The sequence below is a fragment of the Sus scrofa genome, chromosome 5 (assembly GCF_000003025.6).
Source record: "Sus scrofa isolate TJ Tabasco breed Duroc chromosome 5, Sscrofa11.1, whole genome shotgun sequence".
In the NCBI taxonomy this organism is placed as follows: Eukaryota; Metazoa; Chordata; class Mammalia; order Artiodactyla; family Suidae; genus Sus; species Sus scrofa.
Genome location: NC_010447.5, coordinates 100,600,253 through 100,627,686, shown reverse-complemented (window position 1 = coordinate 100,627,686; position 27,434 = coordinate 100,600,253). Strand labels below are relative to the sequence as shown.

The 27,434-nt window shown below is 38.2% G+C and overlaps 1 protein-coding gene across 6 annotated transcripts in view; it reads right to left on the bottom strand.

The window, feature by feature from the left end:
* LIN7A (lin-7 homolog A, crumbs cell polarity complex component) overlaps positions 1-27,434 on the bottom strand; it is a 153,080-nt gene that overhangs the window by 59,023 nt on the left and 66,623 nt on the right. For 5 of the 6 annotated variants that reach the window (XM_021093058.1, XM_021093063.1, XM_021093060.1 and 2 more), the window contains one exon: positions 2,324-2,395. In XM_021093058.1, coding sequence (XP_020948717.1) covers positions 2,324-2,395 — 72 coding nt within the window. Of the gene's footprint in view, positions 1-2,171; positions 2,249-2,323; positions 2,396-27,434 lie in introns of all 6 variants that reach the window. The other variant, XR_002344352.1, reaches the window with a different exon arrangement.

The following is a 27,434-nucleotide window of genomic DNA, read 5'->3' as shown; positions in this document are numbered from 1 at the left end:
TTGGTGATAAGACGAGGGAAAAAGGCCACATGCGATTATGCAGTGGGTAGATCACGCAGCTCCTCCTAAGTGATAGCATTCGCCTGCGAAAGGAAGAACACAGAGGGGAGGGGGCTTTCATCATTGAGACGTCCTTGAAAATTCCTCTCTTTGGTAAAACTCACCCACCTACGTTCACCTTTCTAGACCTCAACCATTATGAGAAAAACTTCCCTTCTCCGTGACAGTCTTTCCCACTGACCTTGGTTAGATGCAGTTCCTCCCATTCGTGGACCCCAAACAGCTTTGGTACATATGATACCTATACATGGCGCATACACTGTAATTATTGTAGATCTTGTGTCTTTGTTGCCCATGTACCTCTGAAGGGCCGAGACTGTGGCTTCCACTTCTTTGAGTGACACACAGCCTAACTCAAGGCTTGCACATAAATGTCCACAAATAGTTATTCAATGCACTGAGGACCTCAGTATATTTATATTTATATATACGGTATATTTATATATACTGGCGAATACATTTATAATTTTGCTATTGCCCAACCACTGGCGTAGCAAATTTTGTTCTTTTTTAAATTGAAAATGCCTAAAAGAAAAAAGCTGTAATAAAACAACAGATTCGAACAGACTATAATGATTTCACATCAATAGTCCATATTATTATGAGGGGCCTCTTATCTGGCATAGGTTTCTTCCTCCTACATTTCACATTAATATCTCACCTACTCTAGCAATGTAGGCACAACGAGCAGTCCTTTATTTTACATCTAGATGTACAAAATATCATTTAATATGGACACAACTTTAAAATTTATATGTACTAATTTTTAAAAATAAGTTGAAGGAAACAACTTACCATTCGTTTTCATCTCCCCCCCCGCCCAACTTCCCCACCATGGAAATAAAAGAAAAGCATTTAGATAGTTTCTATCGAGAAAAGATTCTCTGCTTGCTTTTAATGTTCCACCTCCAGGAACCTGCCTCGACCACAGTTGACTAGATGTCTGCTACAACATGACATAGTGTTTACTCCACACAGTGAAAATATTGATTCCCAACGACCGCACATTCTTTTCCACACACAGCATTATCGCATCAATTTAGCATTATGCTACTGTCTGCATTTAGTGAAAGGTAGTGAATGATATGGAAATAATGGCTTGTTTTTAGCTACATGCATTTGCTCATGCAAACCTTGTTGTCATGCATAGATTTTAATGGCTGACATGGATGCAATGCAGACAGCCCAGAAACAACCAGAAAATATTGTGCTACTGCAACATTATGCTGCTATCCTGCTGTTCTACATGAATAAGAAATGAGAATGGTAAAACACTACATAATTCACTTTCCCCTTAATTAAACCACGTAGGGATCATTGTTCTGTGGGTGTTCCACTTCAGTACAAGCAAAGCATGATGTAATGATAAAAATACCCCCCCCTTGCTGAGTTAAAACCAAACAAAACAAAAACTCACAAATCTACAGTGTTCAGTTACAGAATGAAAACTAAAAAACCCAGGAGAGAAACCAAACAAGAGGTGATGTAACACAAAATAATTAAATGGAAAATTCTGATTATTTTCAACAGTTCTTATTTCTTATGCATTATTATAAAGAGAAAAGCTTTTTAAAAGCAATGTGCATCTCGTATAACATTTCTGTACTCGTAAAATAAGAACTGCATCCGTAATTTTAATTTAAAACGGTTATTTCCTAATGTTCTATTTTGCAGATAATGTCATGATCCTACTGCTGTAACATGTTCATTCGGGGGGGTCTCTTCAATCTCTGGATTTGAATTTTTCAAGAGCAAAAGGGGTTGGTGACGGGCCTTTCCTTCAGGTCAACATCATACTCGTTCAGGCAGCAACCACTGCTCTGCTGAACACGTGGAAGCATTCTACATCAGTGGGTGTCAGGTAAGTTCTCGTCATGTCTAGCTTAAGTCAAACCTTTAGACTGGTGCAAATAAATCTCCCTGCACTGAAGAGGGAACAGGTTCTTTTGGACCAGAGGACTATGTCAGAAAACCAAGAGGTATTTCGTACAGTGAGTGAACCAGTAGATTTGCTTGTGCCAAATGAACATTTAGTGCGTTGAATGAGATCATTCTCCTTTCTTAAGCTACAGAAGCAGCAGAAACGTTCAATTTTCCATTAGGATTTTTACCTGGGAAGTAGTACTGGTTCTAGACTCTGGGCTGCCACTGATGTCTAAATTCTCTTACAGTGTACACACGAGAATACCTGAAACACACACGCGCACAATCAATTACTAGATCACTGGGGTTATGTGTCTTTTTAAAGTTGCTCAAGTCTTACCTTTGCTGTGGCCCTGGCACGGAATTCGGGACAGCCATTAACAGTTATCGTTTCATGCATATATTGATACACCTAAAATGTTCACATAAAAAAAAGAGGATGTAAGAACATTAAGAATATGAATCCTTTCCTTGCAGACAGGACAATACATTTTCAGTGTAAGACAGAAGTTCCCTATATCACAAAGTAAGATAGGTCTGAATCAGTTATCCTGATGGTATGGACCACAATCCCTCCGATTGTTCTGGAGGTGGGGAAAGAAGTTAGGGGAGAAGAGAAGGCAGTCACTCTATTCAGAATTTTTTAATTTGGCTATCCATGGTTATCAAGTATTAAAACCATTTTATATTTGTTTTTATAAAAAACACCATTGGCAAAAAATTTACTCGTATTTATAGTTCTCACAAATACATGGTAAAATGATGTATACAGTTATTTCCTGAATCTAAATAACATTATACTCCATAAAGCTGGGATAACAGTATCTTTCCCTTGCATGTTGGAAAGTCTACATGTTAGAATGTGTTACTGATACACATTGATAATTCATAACTAGAGAGATTCAGGAATAAACACAAGTAAAAGTAAGAGATTCTTAAATGAGGGATACGGAATAACATATCAACTGTGGGTTCATGTTAACATTTAGATGAAATACGAAGAATGGGGGGTAAAATCTGGAGCCAGAATGATATTATAGGGAGTCCCCACTGTGGTTCAGTGGAAATGAACCCGACTAGTATTCTCGAGGATGCGTGTTCGATCCCTGGCCTCGCTCAATGGGCTAAGGATCCGGTGTTGCCATGAGCTGTAGTGTAGGTTGCAGATGAGGCTTGGATCCCGCATTGCTGTGGCTGTGGTGTAGGCCCACAGCTATAGCTCTGACTCGACCCCTAGCCTGGGAATTTCCATATGCCACGGGCATGGCCCTAAAAACAAAACAAAACAAAACAAAAAAGGAATGATATAAAAAGCATCCAGATTTTGCTGACTAATGGATCTACATCTGAGCCCTATAATATAATCAAGTAACTATGAGGTCTTGGTTGAACCACTTCCCCACTTTGACCCTTCTTTGCTCATCTGAAAAATGGGTAGAAAATATTTATTTAGTACTGTGGGGTTTTTTTGGTTTTTTTTTTTTTTTTTTTTGCTTTTCCTTTTTCTCAGGACTGCACCTGCAGCATAGGGAATTTCCCCAGGCTAGGGGTCTAATGCCAGATCTGAGTCACATCTGCAACCTATGTCACAGCTTGCAGCAATGCCGGATCCTTAATCCACTGAGGCAGGCCCAGGGATAAGACCCAAATTCTCCTGGATACTAGTCTAATTATTAACCCACTGAACCACAATGGGAATTTCCAGTTTTAATTTGAAATAATACTTTCAAAACACCAACCCCTAACAGGCACTGCTTAGACAGCAGATATTATTACTAATTATGATTTTAGACACAACTAGAGAAATTGTTTCAACAATTAAAAAAAAACCCGTTTTTTCACTAAACTACCAGGGATGGAATTAGGAAATCAGTGGTAAAATAAATAGCTTAATTGAAAATAAAATAAGTGTAGAAAATGACTTTTAAAGGATAGTTTGAAGAAGATATTTTGAAAAAACAAGATAAAACATGCTTGATTATAAGTTCATTTGAAGATTTAAATAATAAAGTGTTAAATATCTACTGCATGCTGCACAGGGTTAAAAGTCTTATACTGGAGTATATTTCAGGAGTGACCTATTAGCTATTCTTGTAAAAGGATGAAATAGGAAAATGTTAATTGGAGATTTTTTTCCTTTCTATTAATGTTACTTTACATGTGTAAGTCAAAAGTTATTAAAGTGAACTCAAAATTTGATTAATTCATCCATTCAGCAACCATTCATTGTGTCTGGGACTAATTTCCCAAAGTCTTTTCTTGGCTCATTTCTCAAATACAATTGGTTGAATCTCCACTAATGCTGATTAATCTTTACCAGATAGCATATTTGGAAGGAGAGAGACAAAGCGGTCTGGACTAGAAAAGCAGGAGCTGCACAGAAGCTACCTTTTATCCTTATACTTCCAACAAACGGCAGCAGTATTTGATTTCTATGAGAAATCTGAATGGGAAAGAGAACAAGATTGCAAAAGAGCATTTTGTGGAACTGGTGGGGGGGGGTCTGTTAATGCAAATTCATCAGGTCACAAAAATAATTGCTAAATATGTTTCGCTGTTATTTCCTTGAAAGTGCATCATCTCTTTTCATAGAAATAGCTATTCCACAAATGAGTGCTATTTATTTGTTCTTACAGCCCCTTTAAGAGGCGGATTTTCTCTAGCCTATTTCTCTTGTTAATAAACCCTCTCAAATCTGACCCTTTGCTTCATCCTAACTCATTTGCTATTTATTTGTTCTTACAGCCCCTTTAAGAGGCGGATTTTCTCTAGCCTATTTCTCTTGTTAATAAACCCTCTCAAATCTGACCCTTTGCTTCATCCTAACTCATTAGCTGTTGCTCAGAGCACTGCCTCAGCACCTTAATTGGGTATCTCCACCACCAAATACCACAGACTTATCATCGTCAAGTACCTACCAGACCACAGTGCTGTTGTGCTCTTGGCTGCCTGTTGCCCTTAGAGTAAGGGTTACAAAGTCAAATGCTTACAGAAGTCAAGCTAATGAAAAGTATGCAGATCCCACCCTTCTATTAATCTTATTTTTCTACTTCCTTTCCTCCTCCCTGACCATTCCCCGAATATATCACACCCAGGCCCTTGCACATGCCCTATGTTCTGTTTGGAATGCCCTTCTACTGGGAAGACTCTTAGTTACCTAAATTTAACACAACCATTGAAGGCTTAAATCAAATACTATCTTCTCTGTTAAACCTTCTCCGCCTTCCCCAAGCAGAGTAAATCTCTCCCTTTTTGGTTCCTGGCCAGCTGAGTTTGTCTAGGGTCATTATGGTCATCTTTTCCAGTAGAAGTGACATGTCCATCTGCATCCAAGGATGTTTATGAGGACAATCATGTTGCAAATAATTGGGTGGGGGAGGTTATCATCAATTTATCAAAACAAAAACTACTTTTTTTAAAACCAAGGAGGTGAAAGACTTGTACGCTGAAGAATAATAAGACACTGATAAAGAAATTCACAGAAATAAGTGAAAAGATATTGCATGCTCCTGGATTAGCAAAAATCAGACTTTGAAAAACCTATGGTTACCGATGGGGAGAGTTGCAGGATAGGGGAGGGATGGACCATGGGTTTGGATTTGGCATATGTACACTGAGGTATATGGAATGATTGGCCAATGGGGACCTGCTGTATAGCACAGAAAACTTTACCCACTATGCTGGTGATAGTCTATGTGAGAAAAGAATCTAAGAGAATGAATGTGTGTACATGTGTAACTGAATCACTTTGCAGTACACAGAAATTGTCATAGCATTGTAAATCAACTAAAATTGAAAAAACTTTTAAAAAATAATATTGTTAAAATGACCACACCACCTAGAACAATCTACAGATTTAATGCATTTCTTATCAAAGTCCCAATGGCATTTTTCACAGAAATAGGACACAATCCTAAAATGTATATGCAACCACAAAAGATCCTAAAGAGACCAAGCAGTTCTGAAAAAGGAGAACAAAACTAGAGTCATTACACTCCCTGTTTTCAAACGATGCTACAAAGCTGTAGTAATCAAACCCATATGGTACTGGTATAAGAAGAGACACAAAGATCAGAAAAGAGGGCCCAGAAATAAACCCATATAAATACAGATAATTAATTTATGACAAAGGACACAAGAATAGACAATAGTCAAAGGACAGTTTCTTCAATAAATGGTATTTATTGAGAAAACTGGACAGCTACATACAAAAGACTGAGACTAAACTATTATCTTAGACCATACACAAAAATTAATTCAAAATGGATTAAGCACTTGAATGTTAGACCTGGAACCATAAAACTCCTAGAAGAAAACATGGGTAAGCTCCTTGATATTAATCTTAGAATGATTTCTTGGATCTAGACTCTAAAAGCAAAGGCAACAAAGGCAAAAATAAACAAATGGGAGTACATCAAACGAAAAAAAGCACAGCAAAGGAAATCATCAAAATGAAAAACAACCTACTGAATGGCAAAAAATATCTACAAATCGCATATCTCACAAGGGGTGTAATATTCAAAATATACAAAGAACTCATACAACTCAACAGCAAAAACAGAACAATGTAATTTAAAAACGGGCAGAGATATGCACAGACATTTTCCCAGAGAAGACACACAGGTGGCCATCAGGCACGTGAAAAGATGCTCGGCATCCCTAATCATCAGGGGAATACAAATCAAAAGCCGTAATAAGACATCATCTCGCACCTGTTAAAATATGTATATGGCCAAAAAGACAAGGAATAACATGTGTTAGAGAGGATGTGGAGAAAAGGAAACCCTTGTGCACCATTGGTGGGGTTGTAAATTAGTGCAACCACTATGAAAAACGTTATGGAGGTTCCTCAAAAACTTAAACATAGAACTACCATGTGATCAAGTAATTCCATTTCTGGGTATTCATCCAAAGAAAATGACACTAATTTGAAAAGATATATGCAACCCGTGTTCACTGCAGCATTATTTATGGTAGCCAAGATATGGCAACAAGCTAGTGTGCATCAGTGGATAAACAGATAAAGAGGATGTGGCATATACATACAATGGAATACTAGTCAGACAAAAAAGAATTACATCTTGCCCTTTGCAACAACACAGATGGACCTTGAAGGCATCATGCTAAGTGACGTAACTCAGATAAAGACAAACACCACATGATCCAAACAAATAAAACCAAGCGACAGATACAGAGAACATACTGGTGGCTGCCAGAGAGGAAGTTGGCAGTGGTCAAAAAAGATATGCAATTCAGTTAGAAAATAATTCATGGGAATATAATGGACAGCATGGTGACTAGTGGATAATACTGTGAGGGGAGTAGATCATAAAATTCATCATCACAAGGAAAGAAGAAAAATTTGTCACTATTCACAGCCATGGATGTCAACTAGGCTTACTGTGGTGACTATTTCACAATGCATACAAACACTAAATTACGGTGCTGTACATCTGAAACTGATACATGTCAATTACACTTCCATTGAAAAATGAAGAAAACTGAAGCACAAAACCAAAAACTAATTTTCTAAGAGGGTGAGATAAAGTAAATACAAATTAGGAATAATTTTCCTTAACACCCCAATGTGAACTGTGAATTTAAAAATGAGTCATGCAACAAGTAGTACTCTGTGTGTGTATGTATGGCGGGTCACTTTATTGTACAGCAGAAATTATGACAGCCTTGTAAATTAACTATACTTGAATAAAACTCAAAAATAAATAAATAAAAAGAAGTAGAACTATGTGTAGATAATTGCTCATCTGGAGATGGCTTGCAAACAAACCTTAGGCCACTTATTAATTGTATGACCCTGTTCAGTTATTTGATTTCTCTGGAGCTCAATTTCTGCATCTGAAAAATGTGCCTAAACCCCAGCAACTAATTTCTAGGTCTGTTACAAAGACTCACTGGCATAAGAATACTTCATAGGATATAGTAAGTGTAAACAAAAAATTAGTTATTATTACTATTACTATTATTATTTCTTAAGGGTTCTTTGGGGAAGAATCTCCTAGACCAGCAGCCCGAACACTTCCAGGAAGAAGGGACCTAAGACTGCAGTTCTCACCGAGGGGCAAGCTCTCCCCACCCCCACCTCCGGGAGACCCTGGGCAATGTCTGGAGGCATTTTGGCGTCTCACAAATGGGGAGAGGGACGGTCCTGGCATCTGGCATGTAGAGGCCCGGGATGCTGCTTAGCATCCTATGATGCTCATAGCAGCCCCCCATGATAATGAATTATCTGCCAAAATGTCAGTGGTACTGAGATTGTAAATCCCTGAACTCAGGAATCAGACTCTATACTTTCTTCTTATATGCAGTAATTAGTGAGCTATAAAACAACACTTGCGTAGCACTAAGTAAAGTGTCCTATAAATGATCAATAAATAATTTTTGGAGTCAATTATCATGGTTCTAGCGTGTACTTAATGAGGCCTTACTGTAGCCAAGAGTAGTGCTAAGCATTGTATATTTATGAGTTTATTAACATCTCATAACTTAGGATTCAGGCATTCTACACACAAGGAAACAGCCGGGGGATGATAACACGTCGACAATCACATAGCAGTTAGTGGCCGATCTGGTACTGAGATTCATATCTAACTGCCTCCAAAATCTTTCCTTTTTTAACCACATCAGGTTTTCTTATATTGAGACAACATCAGGCTGCTCTTTTGGCAGCATGTGTTCAAACAGATGTGTTGATATGCAGATGTCACAAGTATGTATATTTTAAATAAAAGTTTCTGGGTTTATATGCTACCTACATTATACAAGTGGTGGCTGCAAACACACAATAAGATTCTGAAACCAACAAACGCATCACTCCAAATAAAAGTAAAATACCATTTTGATCTTCTTTTATGATTATAATACACTAAGATTAAGTGAAATAAATCCAGTCTTATTGACAGTCTTTTTTCCTATTAAATGCAATAGTTTCTGATTAGTTGGTTTTCCAAAGTGAGCAAAAAAGGTCATGGTCTAGTTACAGAAACAAGTCAAAGCTTGGTGATATTAATTCAATTTCCATTAACGGTGTCATCATATGAATATTGCTTTGCTTTTTATTTCTTTCTTTTTTTTTTTTTTGTCTTTTTGCCATTTCTTGGGCTGCTCCCGCGGCATATGGAGATTCCCAGGCTAGGGGTCCAGTCGGAGCTGTAGCCACTGGCCTACACCAGAGCCACAGCAACGTGGGATCCGAGCCGCGTCTGCGACCTACACCACAGCTCACGGCAATGCCGGATCCTTAACCCACTGGGCAAGGGCAGGGACCGAATCCGCAACCTCATGGTTCCTAGTCAGATTCGTTAACCACTGCGCCACGACGGGAACTCTGCTTTTTATTTCTTAAGGGGCAAAACCTACCCCTGCCTATCTTACTTTTCAAGGACAACTGTAAAAGTGTAAAATTTTGAAGAAAGTTGTTATAGAAAGCTAAAATATTTTTACCACATGCTCTGAGAAAGTTTCTGAAGAGAACTTACACTTCTTCAGGGGATTTACACTCTTCTGAATCTTTTGGGTCCCCACATGTCTTGCAGACTTCAGCTACAGCACTTCTTTTTTTGTTGTTTTGTTTTGTTTTGTTTTACCCAGGGCATATGGAAGTTTTCAGGCTAGGGGTAAAATCAGAGCTGCATCTGAGACCTATGTCACAGCCATAGCAATGCCAGATCCCAGCTGCCTCTGCGGCCTATACCACAGCTCATGGCAACGCTGGATCCTTAACCCACTGAGTGAGGCCAGGGATCAAACCCGTGTCCTCATGGATACTAGTCAGGTTCGTTACCACTGAGCCACAATGGGAACTCCCAAGCTACAGCATTACCAAGCACGTTCTAATGGATATGATGGGTTTAATTCCTAGTAAAAGTCAAATAATTTATAAAAACGCTTGTATAGAGTTTTAGTTTACATTTTAGTAATTTCCTAACCTTGACTAAATCTCACAAATTCAACAGTATTTTGTATATTTAGAACCTATTCCAAGCTATTGAAAATTTACAAATATAGATTAATTCAATAAAGGCAGTGGAACTGTAGAGAGTTGGTTCAAAAATACTTACACATAGATTCAGCTAATATTCACTTAAAAGCTATTCTAATCAGTACATTAGGCATTGGGGCAAAAATACGGAAAAAAATGGCTATTTCTAAAACTCTGAATATTAACGTTCACTAGAGAAGCGATGTTTTAAACTATTTTAAATTTCAATTTTCTTAAAACTAAAAAGCAGATAGCCTACTTTTTCGGGATGGAAGTTTTGTCACTGAGAGAATATCAAGTACAAATATAGTAAAAGCTTCTCTTTCTTACCAAGTTTACATCAGAATTCCCATTTAGATCGAGTTAAACAGCTAAAATTCAAGTGCAAGAGGGTTTTTGCTTCTGAGCTTTCATTTACCATAGATTATGTAGACAACAGCACACCACAATATTTACATTGAATCATTCTCCTGGATCTTGAAAACCCTGATGGGTACAGAGAGGCAGGAAAGGGATGACCAATCTACACCATGTGTTTCTTGTACGTGGTCCATTTTCTATGTGATTTAAGGGGAGCATTATTTATGCATCTGAATCTTCTACTATGTAAAACCCTATATTCAAGAGTCCACCCAAGAAGAAAAAGTATGTGGCTTCATGAACCATAACTGGTATTCTTATAGTTTGATTGTAACAGCTGCTATATTTCTATTATTACTAATACATGCATACCTAAGATTTAGCTGGAATGATGCCTTTAAAATTTAGCTGCTTGGCCATCAAGTACGGGAAAAACTTTGGGAGTTCAAAACTACATTCTGACTGTTCCGCCTTCTGCCCTTGCAGAGAGTTTATTGACTGTATTTTGATGCCATTTTTAAATTGCTATGAGGCAGACACTAGACAGGTTCACTTTACCCAATTCCTATTTTTGACGCTCTCCTCCCAGCATTGCCTGGTCACATAACCAGTTCTGTCCAGTGAGAATTCAGCTGGAAGTAGATGAGAGGCTTTTGGGAAAGTGTTGCTATTTTGGCACATGGACTGTCCTTTTTCCCACCTCTATTTCTTATCCTGACTGTAGAGTAGTAACTTTAATTGCAAGAGAAAGGACAGAGAAACTATAGACATCAGCTCTGATCACACGGAGCTCCTGAGTCCCTGTGAACAGCTGCTTACTCTCAACTTATTGTAATGAATTTGTTTAAACTACTGAAGTTGGATTTTCTGCTACCTTCAGTCAAGAGAATTCCTCATTGCTCTATTATTCAAGTAAATGTTTCAGAAAACTATGCTGTATTATCTGTTTTATTCTAGCCTCTTCCAATTCCAAAAGTTATATTTTTTTCATTAGAAGAGAAAATTTGTTAATATGAGGGTTTAGAAACTAAGACAGAATAGACTAAAATTTGGGTTTAAAAAATATTTGCAAAATACTGTTATGAAAAGGAAAAGACAAGCTGAGAAAAAATATTTGCAAAACACATAGATTATAATGGCCTCAATATCCAGAAGGTATAAAGAGCTCTCAAAAGTAAATAACAAGAAAATAACTCAATTAAAAATTGGGTAAAATATATGAACAAGCATATCATCAAGGAAGATATATGGGTGGAAAACATGAAAAGATATCAACATCATCAGTCACTAGGAAATTCAAATTAAAACCACAATTAGATAATATACACACCTATTAGAATGTCTAGATTTTTAAAAATCTTGACAATACCTAATATGGGCAAAAAATGTTGAGTACTTAGAACTCTTGTACATTGCTAATGGGAATGGAAATGGCACATCCACTTGTGAAAACAAGTAAGTTTTCCACAGATATAAAGCTAAACTTGTAAGATTCACTTCTCTACATTTACCTATTTATTCAAGATAAATAAAAACGTATCTTTGTACAAAAATGAGATGCAAGCACGTATTACTCAAAATTGCTGCAAACTGGGAACAACTCAATAGCCTTCAACTGAAGATGAAGAATGAAACGGAAGCACGTCCATACAATGGAATACTGGGAGGCAATAAAAAGGAACCAACTATTCGTACATGCAAAAATGTGGATAAATCTCAACTGCACATTGCTAAGTGAATGAATCCAGACTCTATAATGATTTAATTTATATGACACTTGGGAAAAGGCAAAATGATAAGGACAGAAAACAGATCAAAGGTTGTCAGAAGCTGGGGGTGAGGATGAATTGACTACCAGGCATAAGAAAATTGGGGGGTGGTTTGTTGGAACTGTTCTAGTATCATAATGGTTATGGTTAACATAACTGTATGGAATTATTAAAACTCTAAAAACTGTACACTAAAAAGAGCAAATATTACTCTATGGTAATCATATTTCAATACATTTGAGTTTTAAAAAAGCAGAAACATATTTTAAAGAGATGAATATATTTGGAAACTTCATTGTTATTTTGGACACTAAACACAAAGACTTTGAAACACAAAAACCTATATATATTTAAGAAGGTATTTAATATAATAAAAAAGATGACGCTAGCCCTCGTTCCTCAAAGTTTATAAATGTGGGAGGCAATATATATACTTTAATGGGTGGTAACATCTCTTTTAAACATAGGATGCTCTGGTGCCTTAGTATGGACAGGCTAGCTACTAAAATGTCAGTGGAATTATAATTTAGATTAAATAAACCCCTCTGTAACAGTGACTGGCAAAAAAGAAATAAACCTTTCAGCAACATTGTGGAGAATGAAAAGGACATTAAACCAAGTTCCCCAAGAGGGAAAAAGGCCGAGCGACACAAGGTCAAAATTATTAGAGACAAGTGAATGAGAAACAAAGCCTAAATGGGAAAATTACATGGTCCAAATCCTACCACATCATAATGTTCATTAAAGTTTTTTAAATGTAGGCTTTTATTACAAAGCAAGAAGGTACTTGCTTTTTTGTTTGTTTGTTTGTTTTTGCTTTTGTTTTGTTTTGTTTTGCTTTTAGGGTTGCACCTGCAGCATATGGAAGTTCCCAAACTAGGGGTTGAATCGGAGATGCAGCTACCAGCCTACACCACAGCCAAAGCAACACGGGATCCTAGTCGAGCCCTATCTGCAACCTATACCACGGATAACAGTAACACTGGGTCCGTAATTCACTGAGCAAGGCCAGGGATGGAACCTGTATCCTCATGGATACTAGTCAGGTTCGCATTGCGCTGAGCCACAACGGGAACTCCTCTTTCCACATGTCTTGATGCTATGGTCTTTGAGCATGCCTTTCTCCATATTGTGTCCAAGAGTTGAAAATGCCATTCTTTTTTTTTTTTTTTTTTTTTCCTACTGTACAGCAAGGGGGTCAGGTTATCCTTACATGTATACATTACAACTACAGTTTTTCCCCCACCCCTTCTTCTGTTGCAACATTTCTTTAATAAGAAGGCAATATAGGTGTTACGACTGATATTTATACCTATAGCTGCTATTTATACCTATACGTATTAAGACTGATATTTATACCTGTAACTTTTAAATGGATTCGATTTTTCAAATTTGAAAACTCAGGTAAGAGTTGAATAAAGAAAAGTTATTTGAGGTGGATGCTGACTTTAAAATATTTAAATATTTTCATAGCATGAAAAGTGAAGGTTGAGCCCCCTCATAATCCTTCATAATTATAGGCCACCTGGGTAGGTGGACAACATTCATAACACGAAGCCACCGTGTTTTTTCTCATAATATAAGAAAAACTTGGCAGTTTTTTGAAAGGAGATTTTAGGCCAAGGGAGGTAACTACAATGTGTGGCTCTAAACCGGACTGCACTTAGTGGAGTCCATGCACGCAAAAATATAGCGCCCTATTGATCATACTGTACTTGATCTGTCTGTAAGAACAGAAGTAGAGCTTACATCACCAGATACATGGTCTACTCATTTTAGGAGGGTTTGGAGAAATAATTCCAGAACAACTGAAAAGGGGTTCATCTATTAAAGAAGAGACATTCAAAAAATATCTTATTTTTGACTTGAATTTTTCCTCCCATTTTGGAAAAATGGCAGCCATAAATAAATTTTACACATTTAAATCTGCAGCTATAGAGTTCCCATGTGCTTTCCTGACTGTGGAAATATCCCATTTAAAATCAGTGTAGAATTCCTATAAACTACAAAATTTTAGGGTATGAAATGTAAGGTCTACAACTAACCATTTATTTAAAAAAAAAAGAAAAAAATGGCACATACTGGTTACTGATCATACTACAGTAAGATCATCAAGAGTCAAATCAATCCTGTGAAAAACCAAGAATAACATTTCTTGAGTAATGTTCTTTCCTGCATTTCTCTATGGTCATCAACTTTGATGAAAACATGCCACCCACTGGACAAGAAAAATAGTGACAGGTATAGAGAAGCAAAGGACAATACATCTCTACTAGGTTGAAATGATTTACAAAAGAGGGTTGCATCATTAAAGCAGATGCTGGACAGTACTGCTGGTAAATTCTATATGTGGACTGACATTCTTGCCAGAAATGGGCCATGGAGTTGAATAGGAAGCATTCCTCCGTGGTTTCAGTGACAATTGCGACAATATTACCATTGTCTTCAAGAAACAAAGTGAACCTTAATGCAGAACCTTCTACTTCAATTGTATCCTAAGAAGATGCATCTGACAAACAAGTCATCATTACGTACAATTAAAAACAAAAGCAAAACTGAATTTATGGCGTCCAACAAAAAATGATACAAAAGAACTCACAAAACAGAAACGAACTCAAAGATTTTGAAACCAAATTCATGGTTACCAAAGGGGCAATGTGAAACAAGAGGAATAAATTACGGGGTTGGGATTGACATATACACACAACTATATATAGAACAGAGAGCTAACAAGGACCTGCATTATAGCACAGGATAATCTACTCAATACTGTGTAATAACCTATATGGAAAAAGAATCTGAAAAGGAATGGATATGTGTATATGTATAGCTGATTTACTTTGCTGTACACCCAAAACTAACACAACTTCATAAGTCAACTATATGCCAATAATTTTTTTTTTTTAAATTGCTTTGGCAGTGATGTGCTGAAGCCAGCTCACCCTGGCTCACAAGAACCAATTGTTAAGCTTGCAGAAATTTTGTGAGCTAATTATTATATATACCCACCACTGAAATTTAAATTATGAAAGCTTGCAACAAACTAAACTATGTTAAAAATTAAAGTGATAAAAAAAACCCCACTGAATTTGAAGATTGAAAACAAATGTGACATTTGAGGGGATTAAACACTCTGGCCCACCCTCGCACATGTTAGCCTCTGCTCACCGGCTCTACTTATTGCCTCAGTACCCCCAGGGAAGAAAGACCCATCTGCTCATGGCTTGGTCAGCACCCAGGAAGTGCATTAGGCCATGCTTTTACCAGGGTTACTGACTGTCTCTGAAAGGTTAGGGGCAATGAGACACATCTACTCTTTCAGCACATGTCACAGAAACTCAGGCAGTGGTTACCTGTCTGGAGATGTAGCTGGTCTTCTGGTTCTCTATTCTACCTTCTTAAATCAAGACTGACATCTCAGATTCAGACGTGAGGAAAAGGGGCGTTCACTTAGCTATCTGAGCCCAAACTTCACTCTCCAATCTGTATTTGACCAGAACAAAACTGCATTAGAGAGCAGCTGGGTGCTTTCCATGCTAATAGTGGTCGTTGGCTTCCTATTGAGATATCAGCCATTCACCTTGGTAAACCTCCCGAGACGAAGGATGGAGGGGATCTGAGGGGTGCTCCTGGACCACGGGCTGTGATGCCATCTTAATCACTCTCACAGCCACACATGCATTTCCAAGCTCAACTCCATAACTCAGATTTTTTGCTGCGATGTGACACAAGCCACTTGTACCTTAAAGGACCTTAAGTAGACTACAGCAGTAGAAAAGCTGAGTTGAGAGAGTTCCCATTGTGGCACAGTGGAAACAAATCCAGCTAGTATCTGTGAGAATACAGGTTTGATCCCTGGCCTTGCTTAGTGGGTTGGGGATCCTGCATTGCCGTGAGCTGCGGTGTAGGTCGCAGATACGGCTCAGATCCTACATTGCTGTGGCTGTGATGCCGGCTGGAAATGGTAGCTCTACTTCAACCCCTAGCCTGGGAATTGCCATAGGCTGTGGGTGTGGCCCTAAAAAGACAAAAAAAAAAAAAAAAAAAAAAAAAGAAGAGAAAAGCTGAGTTGAAATGGTCCATAATTTGTGACCTAACTTGTGTCTTGAGGTGAATTTATCAAAAGGGCATTACTAGACTGAAGGAAGGTAGAGTCTCAAGTGGCAAGTGATTACCAATGCTGAGGTAAAGAATATTTTGAACAAATTGATGTCTTGAAATATACATCCACCTACCTAGCCTAGTAACAAAGGAACAAGGAAGGAGAACTTTTTCTAAAATGCTGTCCATGGGTTAATTCTAATGAGAAGGCCCATTAGGAAAAGCTCCCCAGCACTCCACCCCCCAAACGATGTGGCAGGGATGAGAGGACCCTCAGGAGGTTAATCTGGGACCACTCCCCAAAGAGGATTAAATGCCCCTCATGTCTGATGGTAGATGGCACATCCTTTCTTTTCCTTTCTCTGTCTTTTTTTTTCCCCACTTCTGCAGAAACGCAATCGGGAGGCATCAGAACGACGGGCATGTTACCCACCACAGTCTTCAGAAACTCCAGCAATGTAACCATGTCTGGAAGTTGGTTATCTCACTTTTCAAGTGAGTTAAAGTCATTCTGCCACGTCCTTAAATTTTCCAAAGGGAAGAGGAAACACTCTGTTCAGTTTTCTAGTTTCACAACCACTTATAATTATTCTGTAATAAAAAGCAGAACTATCAGTTGTGAAACTACAAACTAAAGAATGACTATAATTTTTGAAACTGTGCCATTAACCATTAATTTCTCTCCTTATTTTTATAGTTGGTTTACATTTCCTAGTGGGTTCGTAACACGTATAACTTTTGTAAGGTAGTACAAATTAGGTACTATTTACAGGTTACTTAATAACTGCAAGGAAAAAATGAGATCACAAATAGTGGCGCATTGCCACAGGATCCACATGGCAGGTGGCCAAGCCACCAGGGAGAAATCTCTTTCCCTATGGTTGTCAAAAAAAGAATTCCCTGAAGGCAGCTGTCCCCATCCTGTCATTTTTACACAGCCAGAGTCCCCTGTAACAGGAACTGCCTGAGCAAAATTTTTGGGAAGATGTCATTTGCAATTAGTACAGCACCATTCAAACGGGCTAGATTATCTCTATTCACTTATTTTGAAAATTCAAACAAGGTTTGGGGCTTAAAATCTGTTTCTTTTTATGACTGAATTAAGACTCTGTGAAATTTCACGAAGGAGCCCAAGTTCTAGGATACTGGCTCAGTAGGGCTGAAATCGTCCAGTGTGCTTAAATGTTTGCAAGAGTTGTAAAATCAATTTCTACTTCCTAAAATTGGTATTTATCAGGAAAATGAACTAATCATTTGGGATCAATTAAATGCACATTGTTACTGTCATATGAATCATAGCAGCTCATCAAATGAACAGTAAAGAAAAAATTTAACTCGGCATGAACCAACCTGATTATTCAGTTGACTGAATTAAAATTATTATAGCTAATAATAAAGCTGCCAGAGGTAACAGTAAAAATACAGGATGCCCAAATAAAGTGGAATTTCAGATAAACAATGAATAAATTTTTAGTTTGAGTATGTCTTGGGCAATATTTAAGAGTTCATAGGTGGGTTATGGTTGAAAAGGAGACTATTATAGTTTGGCAGGCAAGAGATGTTGGATGTAATTCAGATCAGAATGGTGAATACGATTGAGGATTAAACTGGACAGAATTTGGTGCTGGTCGTCTCTGGGTGAGAAACGATGGAAAGAGGTCTCGTTTGGTGGTGTGGGCAGGGATGCATGCAGGATGGTGAGTTGAGGTCATGGTGTGATCTCCAAGGCATGTTCAGCAGACAGCTAGATATGTAGGTCTGAAGATCAGAGGAAAGTATACGGGCTGAAAGACGTAATTTACAAAGTATCAGTTGGCAAGTGGAAGTCCTCTGTGTATATGTCATCCTCTGGGAAAAACGGAGAGTGAGATGTGGTAGGGTCTTGAGAGGTTCCAACATCTACTTATATAAGATTGATACAACTTATAGCCGAGCCTCTGCCTAACCCAGAGAGTCAAAGCATCTCTTCTGACCTTAAAGAGTGCACATATACTCCTTTTCAAACGAAATACGTTCAGTAGAGAGGGAGTGCAAAGAAAATTTTAAAAGTGACTTGACAGGAAAATTGACACATGCTAGAGAAAATGTGTACAAGCAAGAAATTAAAGGCATTTATGACCTTATACCAGGATAAAACCACCATTAACACTTTGGGGTATTTATTTCTAGTCTGTTTTATTTATTTGTTTAAGAAATCAATTATCAATCAGTTATCACTTACTGTTTATAATCTGATTTTTCACTTACCATACTGGGAATATTTTCCCCATGTACTATCAAATACTCTTGTATGCTGTTTTAATGGTGCCGTAATATTTAATTCTGTACATGTGCCAAATGTATTTATGAAAAGATGATTCACAAATGAAAGGTGCTGTATGTGTAGATTTTATTATTTGTCCGTGTGAAAGAGTTCATCAGTTACCCTTTTTACTGTAGCTTATATACTTTATACTTGGTTATTCCCACCTCTTCACACTTCAGATAGACTCAAGAGAACACAGGCTCATTTACTGGTTAACTAAGAGTCTGTTAAAACATGAAAGAAGCAGGATGGGGTGGACAGAAAAAAGAAATAGACTATTCATAATTATGACCTAATTGACTTCAGGATAGTCAGTGCCAAATGCACATTAGACTTGGCCTGATTTTATTTAACTCCTGAATATAAAAGTATACACAATTTAACCCAATATGTTCCCAATGAGATCAGAGCCAAATAACAAACGCACAAAAAAGGTTTGTATATATAAGCACTTACTCATCAGGATCCTAGCAGCACAGCCATGGTGGCAAGTACTGGATCCTGATTTTCCTAAAATGTGAATCTGAAAAAATTGTACTGGAGAAAGACAGGATTTTTAAACCACAGAACTCCATTTCTAATGCAGAATAAATGCTTAAAAAGTAGAATCAGATTTTGTGACATTTTATAATCTACTAATTGTTTTTGTTTTGCTTTGCTTTGTTTTCTTTGTATTTTGATTACTTGAAAGTTAAATGAAGATAAAATTGAGTTATGGACAGTTGACTAAGAAGAGAAGATATTAACAAATTATAGTTCCGATAATTCCCTATCTGGTCTTCTGCCAATTTGTGTGATACACAGAAATAAAATTCTTTTAGACTTACTACAGGAAGCAATTCTTGCTGTTCATAGATCTTTCCGTTAATAATTAAATAGTGAAAATTTCTAAAACAGGTATTTCTGAAATTAGGTTATTACCAAGAACGACTGTTTAATAAATGAAGCTTCAGAATGGAAGAGGTTGCAGACACATGCTGAAAATGTGTAAAAAAGAATCCGGACTTGTGGTTTGGGTTTTAATACCAAATGGTTGCATCGCCACTTCAATCTTCTAAAAGTTCCACAGGTCCTCCTACTACTTAGAAAGTGTTTTTAAAACATATGCTAACTAACTTACCACTTAAAGATCTTTTTAGATAGTAGTTGGGCAACCTTCAAAGTAGATCTTCAAAAGAGAGAAGGAGAAGGCTTGGTCTTTTTCCAAAATTTTATCAGACGGCAGAAGTTATAACTGCCTCACCTGTGACCAAATCCTACAGTTTCCACTAATCCTACTGTAAGGCACATTTTGGTAAAAAGCTTTGTGAAACTTAGAAAAGTAGTTTCATCGTGTTCCACAATGTCTAGGTATCCTGGAAAATTATGAATTATGATTCTTTGTATTACACAACTGCATTCCTAGGCCTGATTTCTCTTTTTCTTTCTGTCTTTTATTTTTTTTTTGGGGGGGGTGCTGCACCTGCATCATATGAAAGTTCTGAAGCTAGGGGTCAAATCGGAGCTACAGCTGCTGGCCTGTGCTACAGCCATGGCAATGCAAGATCCCCGCCACGTCTGCGACTTACACTGCAGCGATTGAGTGAGGCCAGGGATCAAACCTGCGTCTTCTTGGATACTATTGGGATTCTTAACCCGCTGAACCGCAAGGGGAACTCCCTGATCTCTCTTTCTGAATTGACTATATTGAAAATGAGTACTACTATTGATTCTTTTTAGTTGCAGTAGTTATGGTCCATAAAGTCTCTGAAAACACTGAATTAGCAAATACTGAACCACTGCTTTTATGGAATTCAGAATTGATTTCCTGTAAGTCTCTAGTTACATTTCCATCAACTCATCCATTTATTAGCTTGTCCTGTAAGTGTTCTTTAAAGACATCTGATTTCACACATACCGTTGATCATTAACACTGAACCTAAGGCCAGCCTCACTATAACCTATGCCTGAGCAAAGTTAATCTAGCAAAAGCATTCTTCTGAAAAGTACATCACAGCCTTCTTGCCCTCTGGAACAGCGACAGCACCTACCCATAGGTGCACACAAACTTAACCAAGCTGCTACTAACGACAGATTTCATTTGCCCTGCATTATCCAGATTGATAAGTTGCTTACTTACATGCCCTCATGACTGTGATGGCTCAGTCACCCAAAGGAGAGAAAGGCGGCTCATAATACTCTCCCCTTACCCCCATGGTAAATAAACCTTAACAATGAGAAAATTCTGATGTGGTCCCTCTGGTGTGGCATTTTGACACAGTCCTCCTAACACAGACAAGTACATTTAAAACACCATTTTTTCATGACCAAGCGATGGGTACAACAGACCTCTCTGGCCCTTCTCCCATCCTATAACCCATCTGGAGGAGTGGGTCAGGCTTGTGGTTAGGCTCAGGTGTAAGCCTGTCATGACTTTCAGAGCAGGCATGATGCCTAAGAATAGGGTAAGTGGTAAAACTGATTCCTCATTTCAATTCTTTTCGATAAATACCCGGAAATGGGGCTGCTGGATCATATGGGAATTCCAGTTGCGATTTTTTGAGGAACCGCCATACTGCTTTCCGAAGCAAGTGCACCATCTTGCATTCCCAACAACCCACCAAGAGTGTGTAAGGATTCCAATTTCTCCATATCCTAACCAATATTTGCTGTCTCTTGCTTATGCTAAGTGAAATCAGCCAGTCAGAGAAAGGCAAATACTGTATGATTTCATTTACACGAGATATCTAAAATAATCAAATGAGAAGAATCAGTGAGCAGAAAGGTAATTGCCAAGGGTGCCCGGGGATGGGAAATTGGGAAATTACTAAACAACAGGCAGAAAATTTCAATTAAGCAAAAGGCGAATAAATTCTAGAGTTCTGCAGTACAACACTGTGCCAATGACACTGTATTGCACATGTAAAATTCTGTTAGGGGGATATATCTCACTTAAGTTTTCTTAATACAACAAAATAAAAAAAATTAAAAGAACAGGGTAAAGACATCTCTTACGCATTGAACTGGAAATTCTTTTTAAAAAGCTAACTGATGAAAGGCTCTTTTTTTGGAACACATTAAAATGTTCCTTTGAGGAAAGGGCAGCAGCAAACATTCACTTAAAACCCAAAAATACATCCAGAGTTTAGTTTAGAAAGATCTCAGCTGCATTTTTGCAAAATTTCACATTGTTGAAACAAACAAAAAAAATTGTTAAATTATGTCAATTTTACCTTAATTTTTAAAACAAATGATGTAAGATTATTTACACAGATATTTCATTATTTTCATCTCTGTAAATCTCTAAAGATAAAGTTACATTTGCAAGTTTAAGGGCTTACTACTAAGAGTGACTGTATTTATTTCTTTGTTGAAATCAAATGAGCTTACCTAGACATAAGGTTCAATATGGCATGGCAAATCAATTTCAAGAGCCAATTCAAAAGGCTTAACCCCTGTGCCCTAATTTTAGGCTTACTGCTCTAAATATCCCCATTCCATTTGGAATCTACATAAGATTTCGTAAGACCTGGTTCCGTATCAAGACCAGAAAGAAAAGTTTAAAAAAAATTACTTTATCATGACAACAGAGCACAGCCAAAATGATATGGAGAAAATTAGGGACTGTTGACATTTGCCATCTTAGGATGAAGGCATTTAAAACGTTCTGTCTTTAAAAATGATTTTTTTTTTTAATTTGCCAGGAAGTGGGCATGTGTTTTCATTAGAGATATTGTTGGAAGATTCCCACAAAGAAAAACATCTGCATCATTATCACTACTGTCAGAAAAATTCACTGGCACGCAAAGCAGTGAATGCCACTTGTCTCAGGCAGCAGAGATGCTAACTCATTAAGAAGCCCAGACCTGAAAATGAACTAAACTTCATTTAACTTTTGGGAGTGATATGCCAGGTTTAATTACAGAATGTAAGAAAGACACCTAAATGCCACATTTTTACATGAAAATATTTCATAAGACATTTTCTCTTTGAAAAAGTAGGTCAGTTTTGTCAATGTGGAAGATGATTTGAATCTGAATGCATTATTAACCTGTCCTTAGGCATGACAAAAATCTGCCTTTGCATTCCCGCATCCTTCAAATTAACTCCTATAAAAATCTAAGTTTTAAAAGGGGGAAAAAGGCTTAGAAAGTTTTAATTAGGTTGAAATACTTCATTACTACCTACCCTCAATCAGGTAACTGCTATCAATTCAGGCTGATGCAAAGAATCTTTCTCTCTCGCCACTGATTATTCCTACGACATTGCCCGTTCATTTCTATCAGAGATAATTGTCAGCATAACTCACCATTAAAGGACAACAACCTTTGATTCCATGCTTGTTTCAAAATCTATAGCACCCTCTTTATTTTCTTACTATCTATGTAAATGCATATTTTTAAAAGTCTTTATCTAAAGAATAAGATTGGGTAGTTACTTTTCTCATTTGTTAAGCAAGTTATCCCTTTGCACTATAAAATTAAAGAAATTCTAATTTGATAGGACCAGTGACATGAAAAGCACATTTACCTGTCAATTTACCAGCCTTGTCTTTTTTTTTTTTTTTTTTTTTAAACTGAGTAGCCTATCCTGCTGTCTAATGAGGCTAGGCATGCCTATCTATTATATAATATCTGCCCAGCTTTTATGATCTTACTTGAAGACAAAGAAAGAAACAAAAACCCTAGTCCAGTGACTGAGCAGCAGAGAGGAGGGATGGGATCAGTAACAGCTGGGCAACATAAGAACATCTCCAAAGAAACTGGAAGTTTTCTCTGGCAGCTGTCATATTAGATCACGATGTCTGTGATTACGTACGTGGCAGGATGGAGAGGCCAAAAATACCTACTCTTGCGCAGCAAGGTGACCCTGAGATTCTCAGCAAGATGTGGAGTCCAAGAGGTCCCACTGTGGCTCAGTGGGTTAAGAAACCAACATAAGCGTCCGTGACGATGTAGGTTCAAACCCTGGCCTTGTTAGGTGGGCTAAGAATCTGGCGATGCCATGAGCTGTGGTGTAGGTTGCAGGTGCAGCTCGATCCGTGTTGCTGTGGCGGTGGTGTAGGCCAACAGCTGCAGCTCCAATTCGACCCCTAGCCTGGGAACTTCCATATACGATGGATGTGGCCCTAAAAAGAAAAAAAAATTTGCAGTCTACTGCATGTTCTATGAAAATGTGAGAAGAGAAATAGGCCACTACCCTCTGTCTTAGATAAGGAGATAAACTGAAGAGTTGTTGCTCTGTGATGTCTACCCTGAAAAGGCAGATGCCAAGAAGTTCCCCTTCTCAAAAGGACATGCAGCCTTCTAGAGAGTAGAAAATGCTTCTTCCGTAAAGTGGTTGAGTCACAATTCGCCATAAGCTGTTAGGATTGTTGCCTATGCCTGCCCATGTGGAGTATAAGTCACTACGGCCATTTCTTAGACGGTATCCCAAATCCACTATCATTATAATCACGGACCAAGAAGGAGTTAAGGTATCAGAAGGCCTTAATCTAGTTTGCCAGGGATTTTTTAAAACGTGTGCGTGTGTATGTGTGTGTGGTTGAGAGGAACTGTAATAGCAAACAAAAATAATGCATCTTCCTTTCTTGAAATTATATATAATAAAAGCCAATATTTGTTTCTATGATGTAGACATATTCTTCAAAGATTAAATTTAACAAAGATGAAAGGGTTCTCTCACTTTAATTATTTTACATAAATTAAACTTCAGGCTATTAAATGCAAAGCTTTATCAACGGAAATAATCAGTAAGTCGACTCTATCAAGAGTAGTAGGTACTTGATTACATTTGAATATGGTTCAATTAGATTACTCAGTAACTGACTTAAAGTTCCTTTTGAAAACTATTAAAGTATTTTTCTGACTTTTTATTATGCTTTTCCTACTATTATTCTTTTACAGTGTAGTTACCCATATACATAAGGTTTTCAGCTTCATTTTTTTTTAAATTTAAATTCTGCTGTTTCAGTTAGGGAGCACTCAGATGGAAATAACAAAAGACATAATTCAAATGGCTCAGCCCAGATGGTTCCAAATGGTGCTGCAGAATGGAATCACCTGGAGATCCTTAAAATATACCGATGCCTGGCTTCCTAGCCCAACATTCTGATCAAACTGCTGTGGGGGGAGAGCTGGGCATTAGGATTTTTAAAAGTGCTCCAGATAATTCTCATGTGCAGCAAAGCTTGGGAACCATGGGCCAAGCACTGAGAAAAGCTAGTAAAAATTTCAAGGTAAGGCAAATCTAGACAGTTCAGAGACTGCATCGTGCTGTTAAGGACTCAGCTTTTCACTCTGGGGTGCTCAGAATGTCAGCTTTGTCTTTGGAGGCTTGTTCCTTTTGTAGTCCTCAAATGGCTGCTAGAGCTCCAAAAATTATATCCAGACAGGACAACATCCAATAGAAAAGACAGAATTATCTGTATATATATATATATTTGCTTTTGTAGGGCCACACCTGCAACATATGGAAGTTCCAGGCTAGGGGTCAAATAATCAGTGCTGCAGCTGCCGGCCTACACTGATAGCCACAGCAACAAGATCCAAGCTGCGTCTGAGACCTACACCACAGCTCACGACAATGCCAGATCCTTAACCCTCTGAGAGAGGCCAGTGATGGAATCCATGTTCTCAGGATACTAGTCGGGTTTGTCACACTGAGTCACAATGGGAACTCCTTGGTGTCTCTTTTGAATAGCATCAAATCTTTCTCAGAAGCCTGTTGTTAGACTTTAACTCATGCCACCTTGACTAGATTAGGGTCACCTCCCAACCCTGCTAAACTAAAACACTCACAAGGGGATGACACCGTGGCACCTGCCTTATAGTCCCTCCATCAGGTTTACCCTTCCAGCTGAGCCTAGAGGCACTTTCCCTGAATCATGGTGGGGGACAAAGCATCTGGATGAAATCATATTTCTGCTGGTTCCAAGTAAGGGAAGCTGTTTGGTCAGAAAGATGGAGTATCTTCTCTGTTCCTTTTGTCCATATGCTACTCCACAGCCTATTTGGATAACTGGGTAGGATTCCTCTAGGAAAAACTTCCGTGCATTCTTTTATACCTTCCTCTTTTATGTGAACATCATGCTCCATAAAAATGAGAAAGCATGAAGATGGCAGGGCGCAGAGAAATAGCGACTGGAAAAAAAACCCCCATTCTCAGAGCCTGCTTCCTTGGAGGTAAGGTATTACTTAGTAAATTTTAGTTCTTTTCCATTTCCACTTTTCTAGTATTTGTAACCTCTTCCCTTCACACCCAGAAATGTGTAAGATAATTTTCGCTGTGTGTTCTCTGTTGCCAATTTAACATATTAGCAGCATTTCAATTTTCGTTTAAGTATATTTCAGATTTACAGTCCACAGGAAAATACTTATCTCCGAAGTGCTACTACACTGACAGCAGAGCAAGGGAAGGATGGAAACAGCTATTTGAAGTCCCTGTGGTGAAATAATAGATGGTTAGCAACTTGACGGCACCTTGGTAGCCTTTCTTCTCTCCGATAAAACTGAAGCTGCCTCCCACGAGAGGGTCCCAGTAATTATGGGAGCCATCTGCCTTAGGAGCAAGGTAAGCATTCACAAAGTTCTTCCAACACGTCAGTGTTTGTCTACTCAAGGATAAAGAGACACGAGCCCTGCTGCTAAGAGAGGAAAGAAGCTGAAAGGAGTTATGCCTTTCTTCGCAGCAGTGTATTATTTGTCTTTTGGTATCATTTGGGTCAACGTTCCCAGGAACTAATGAATTCAGAAATCAAGAAGTGGCTAGTATCTCATTTAACTGTCCTCCAACAGCAAATGCCAACCTGCCACACTGCTCAGCATACCTACTGCTCCGCTTTAACGAGCTAAGTGGGCACATACACCCTATTGGGTAAGATTACTGGAGACGAGTACCTGCCTCTGGGCTGGTTTCACAAGGAGCTCCTATCACCCATGATCACTATCAGGTAGCAGAACAGGCTCACCCTTGAGGCAATCCGAGAGCAGAGAGTGTCCTCCAGTGTCCACGGCATCTCAACTGCTCTACACCTGACACATATCGAAGACAGGTAAGTATGTGACACCCATCTAAACAATGACACAATTGCCAGCAAGAGGCTGCAAGGCAGAGTACAAAGTGAACTCAAGGTGGCCTAAGTTTTTGCTTAGGAAGAGAAAGGAAAACAGCATTCTGCAATTTAAACCAAGGTATTTTAATCATGACCCCCCCCCCAAAAAAAAACGTCTCTAGCTCACAAGACACATGAGCAGAAGCCTACAAAGCTGAAGTGAAGGCGTCATGGGAACTCACTTTGGTATTTAAGATGTGTATGTTTTCTGGTCACACCTAAATAAAGAGAGCGTTCAATCTGAACGAGAGGACGCCTCGGTGGGGGAGGCAGCTCTGTGGATACCTGGATGTGTCAGCCCTTCTCCTCAACTCAGACTGTGTGGCCAGACTGTTCACCTGGCTGTGGGTGGAGTCATCTTCAGGCAGAGGGCACAGCACTCCACCAAAGCACCACGGGATGAGCCTGGTAAATACTCCCAGACGTGTGGGCTGAAAACCATGTCTGCTGGCACCTTCCGAATTTTTTTAAAATTCATCTCTCAGGTGTCCTTAGAATAGACGTATCCTTAACTTGAAAACTGTTGGAAATCATTTCACTGAATAAACATGTTTCGGAAATTCCAAGAAGTAGATGGCCATACAATAGCATGTGTTTTGTTAGAAATTTAAATGACGATATAGCTACTAAGAGCATAACTCAGCTAAATTATCCCTCAAGTAATACTTTTTTTTTTTTTTGCAATTTTTCTTCTTTTCGGTCTAAGAGAAGGTTACCCTTTAGTGCTCTTGTATCTGGCCCATAGGGTCCCAAGAGTAAGTGGACATGAGTTATATGACAGTGTTGCATATAAACCAATCATATGAAATATAAAATTAAGAGACT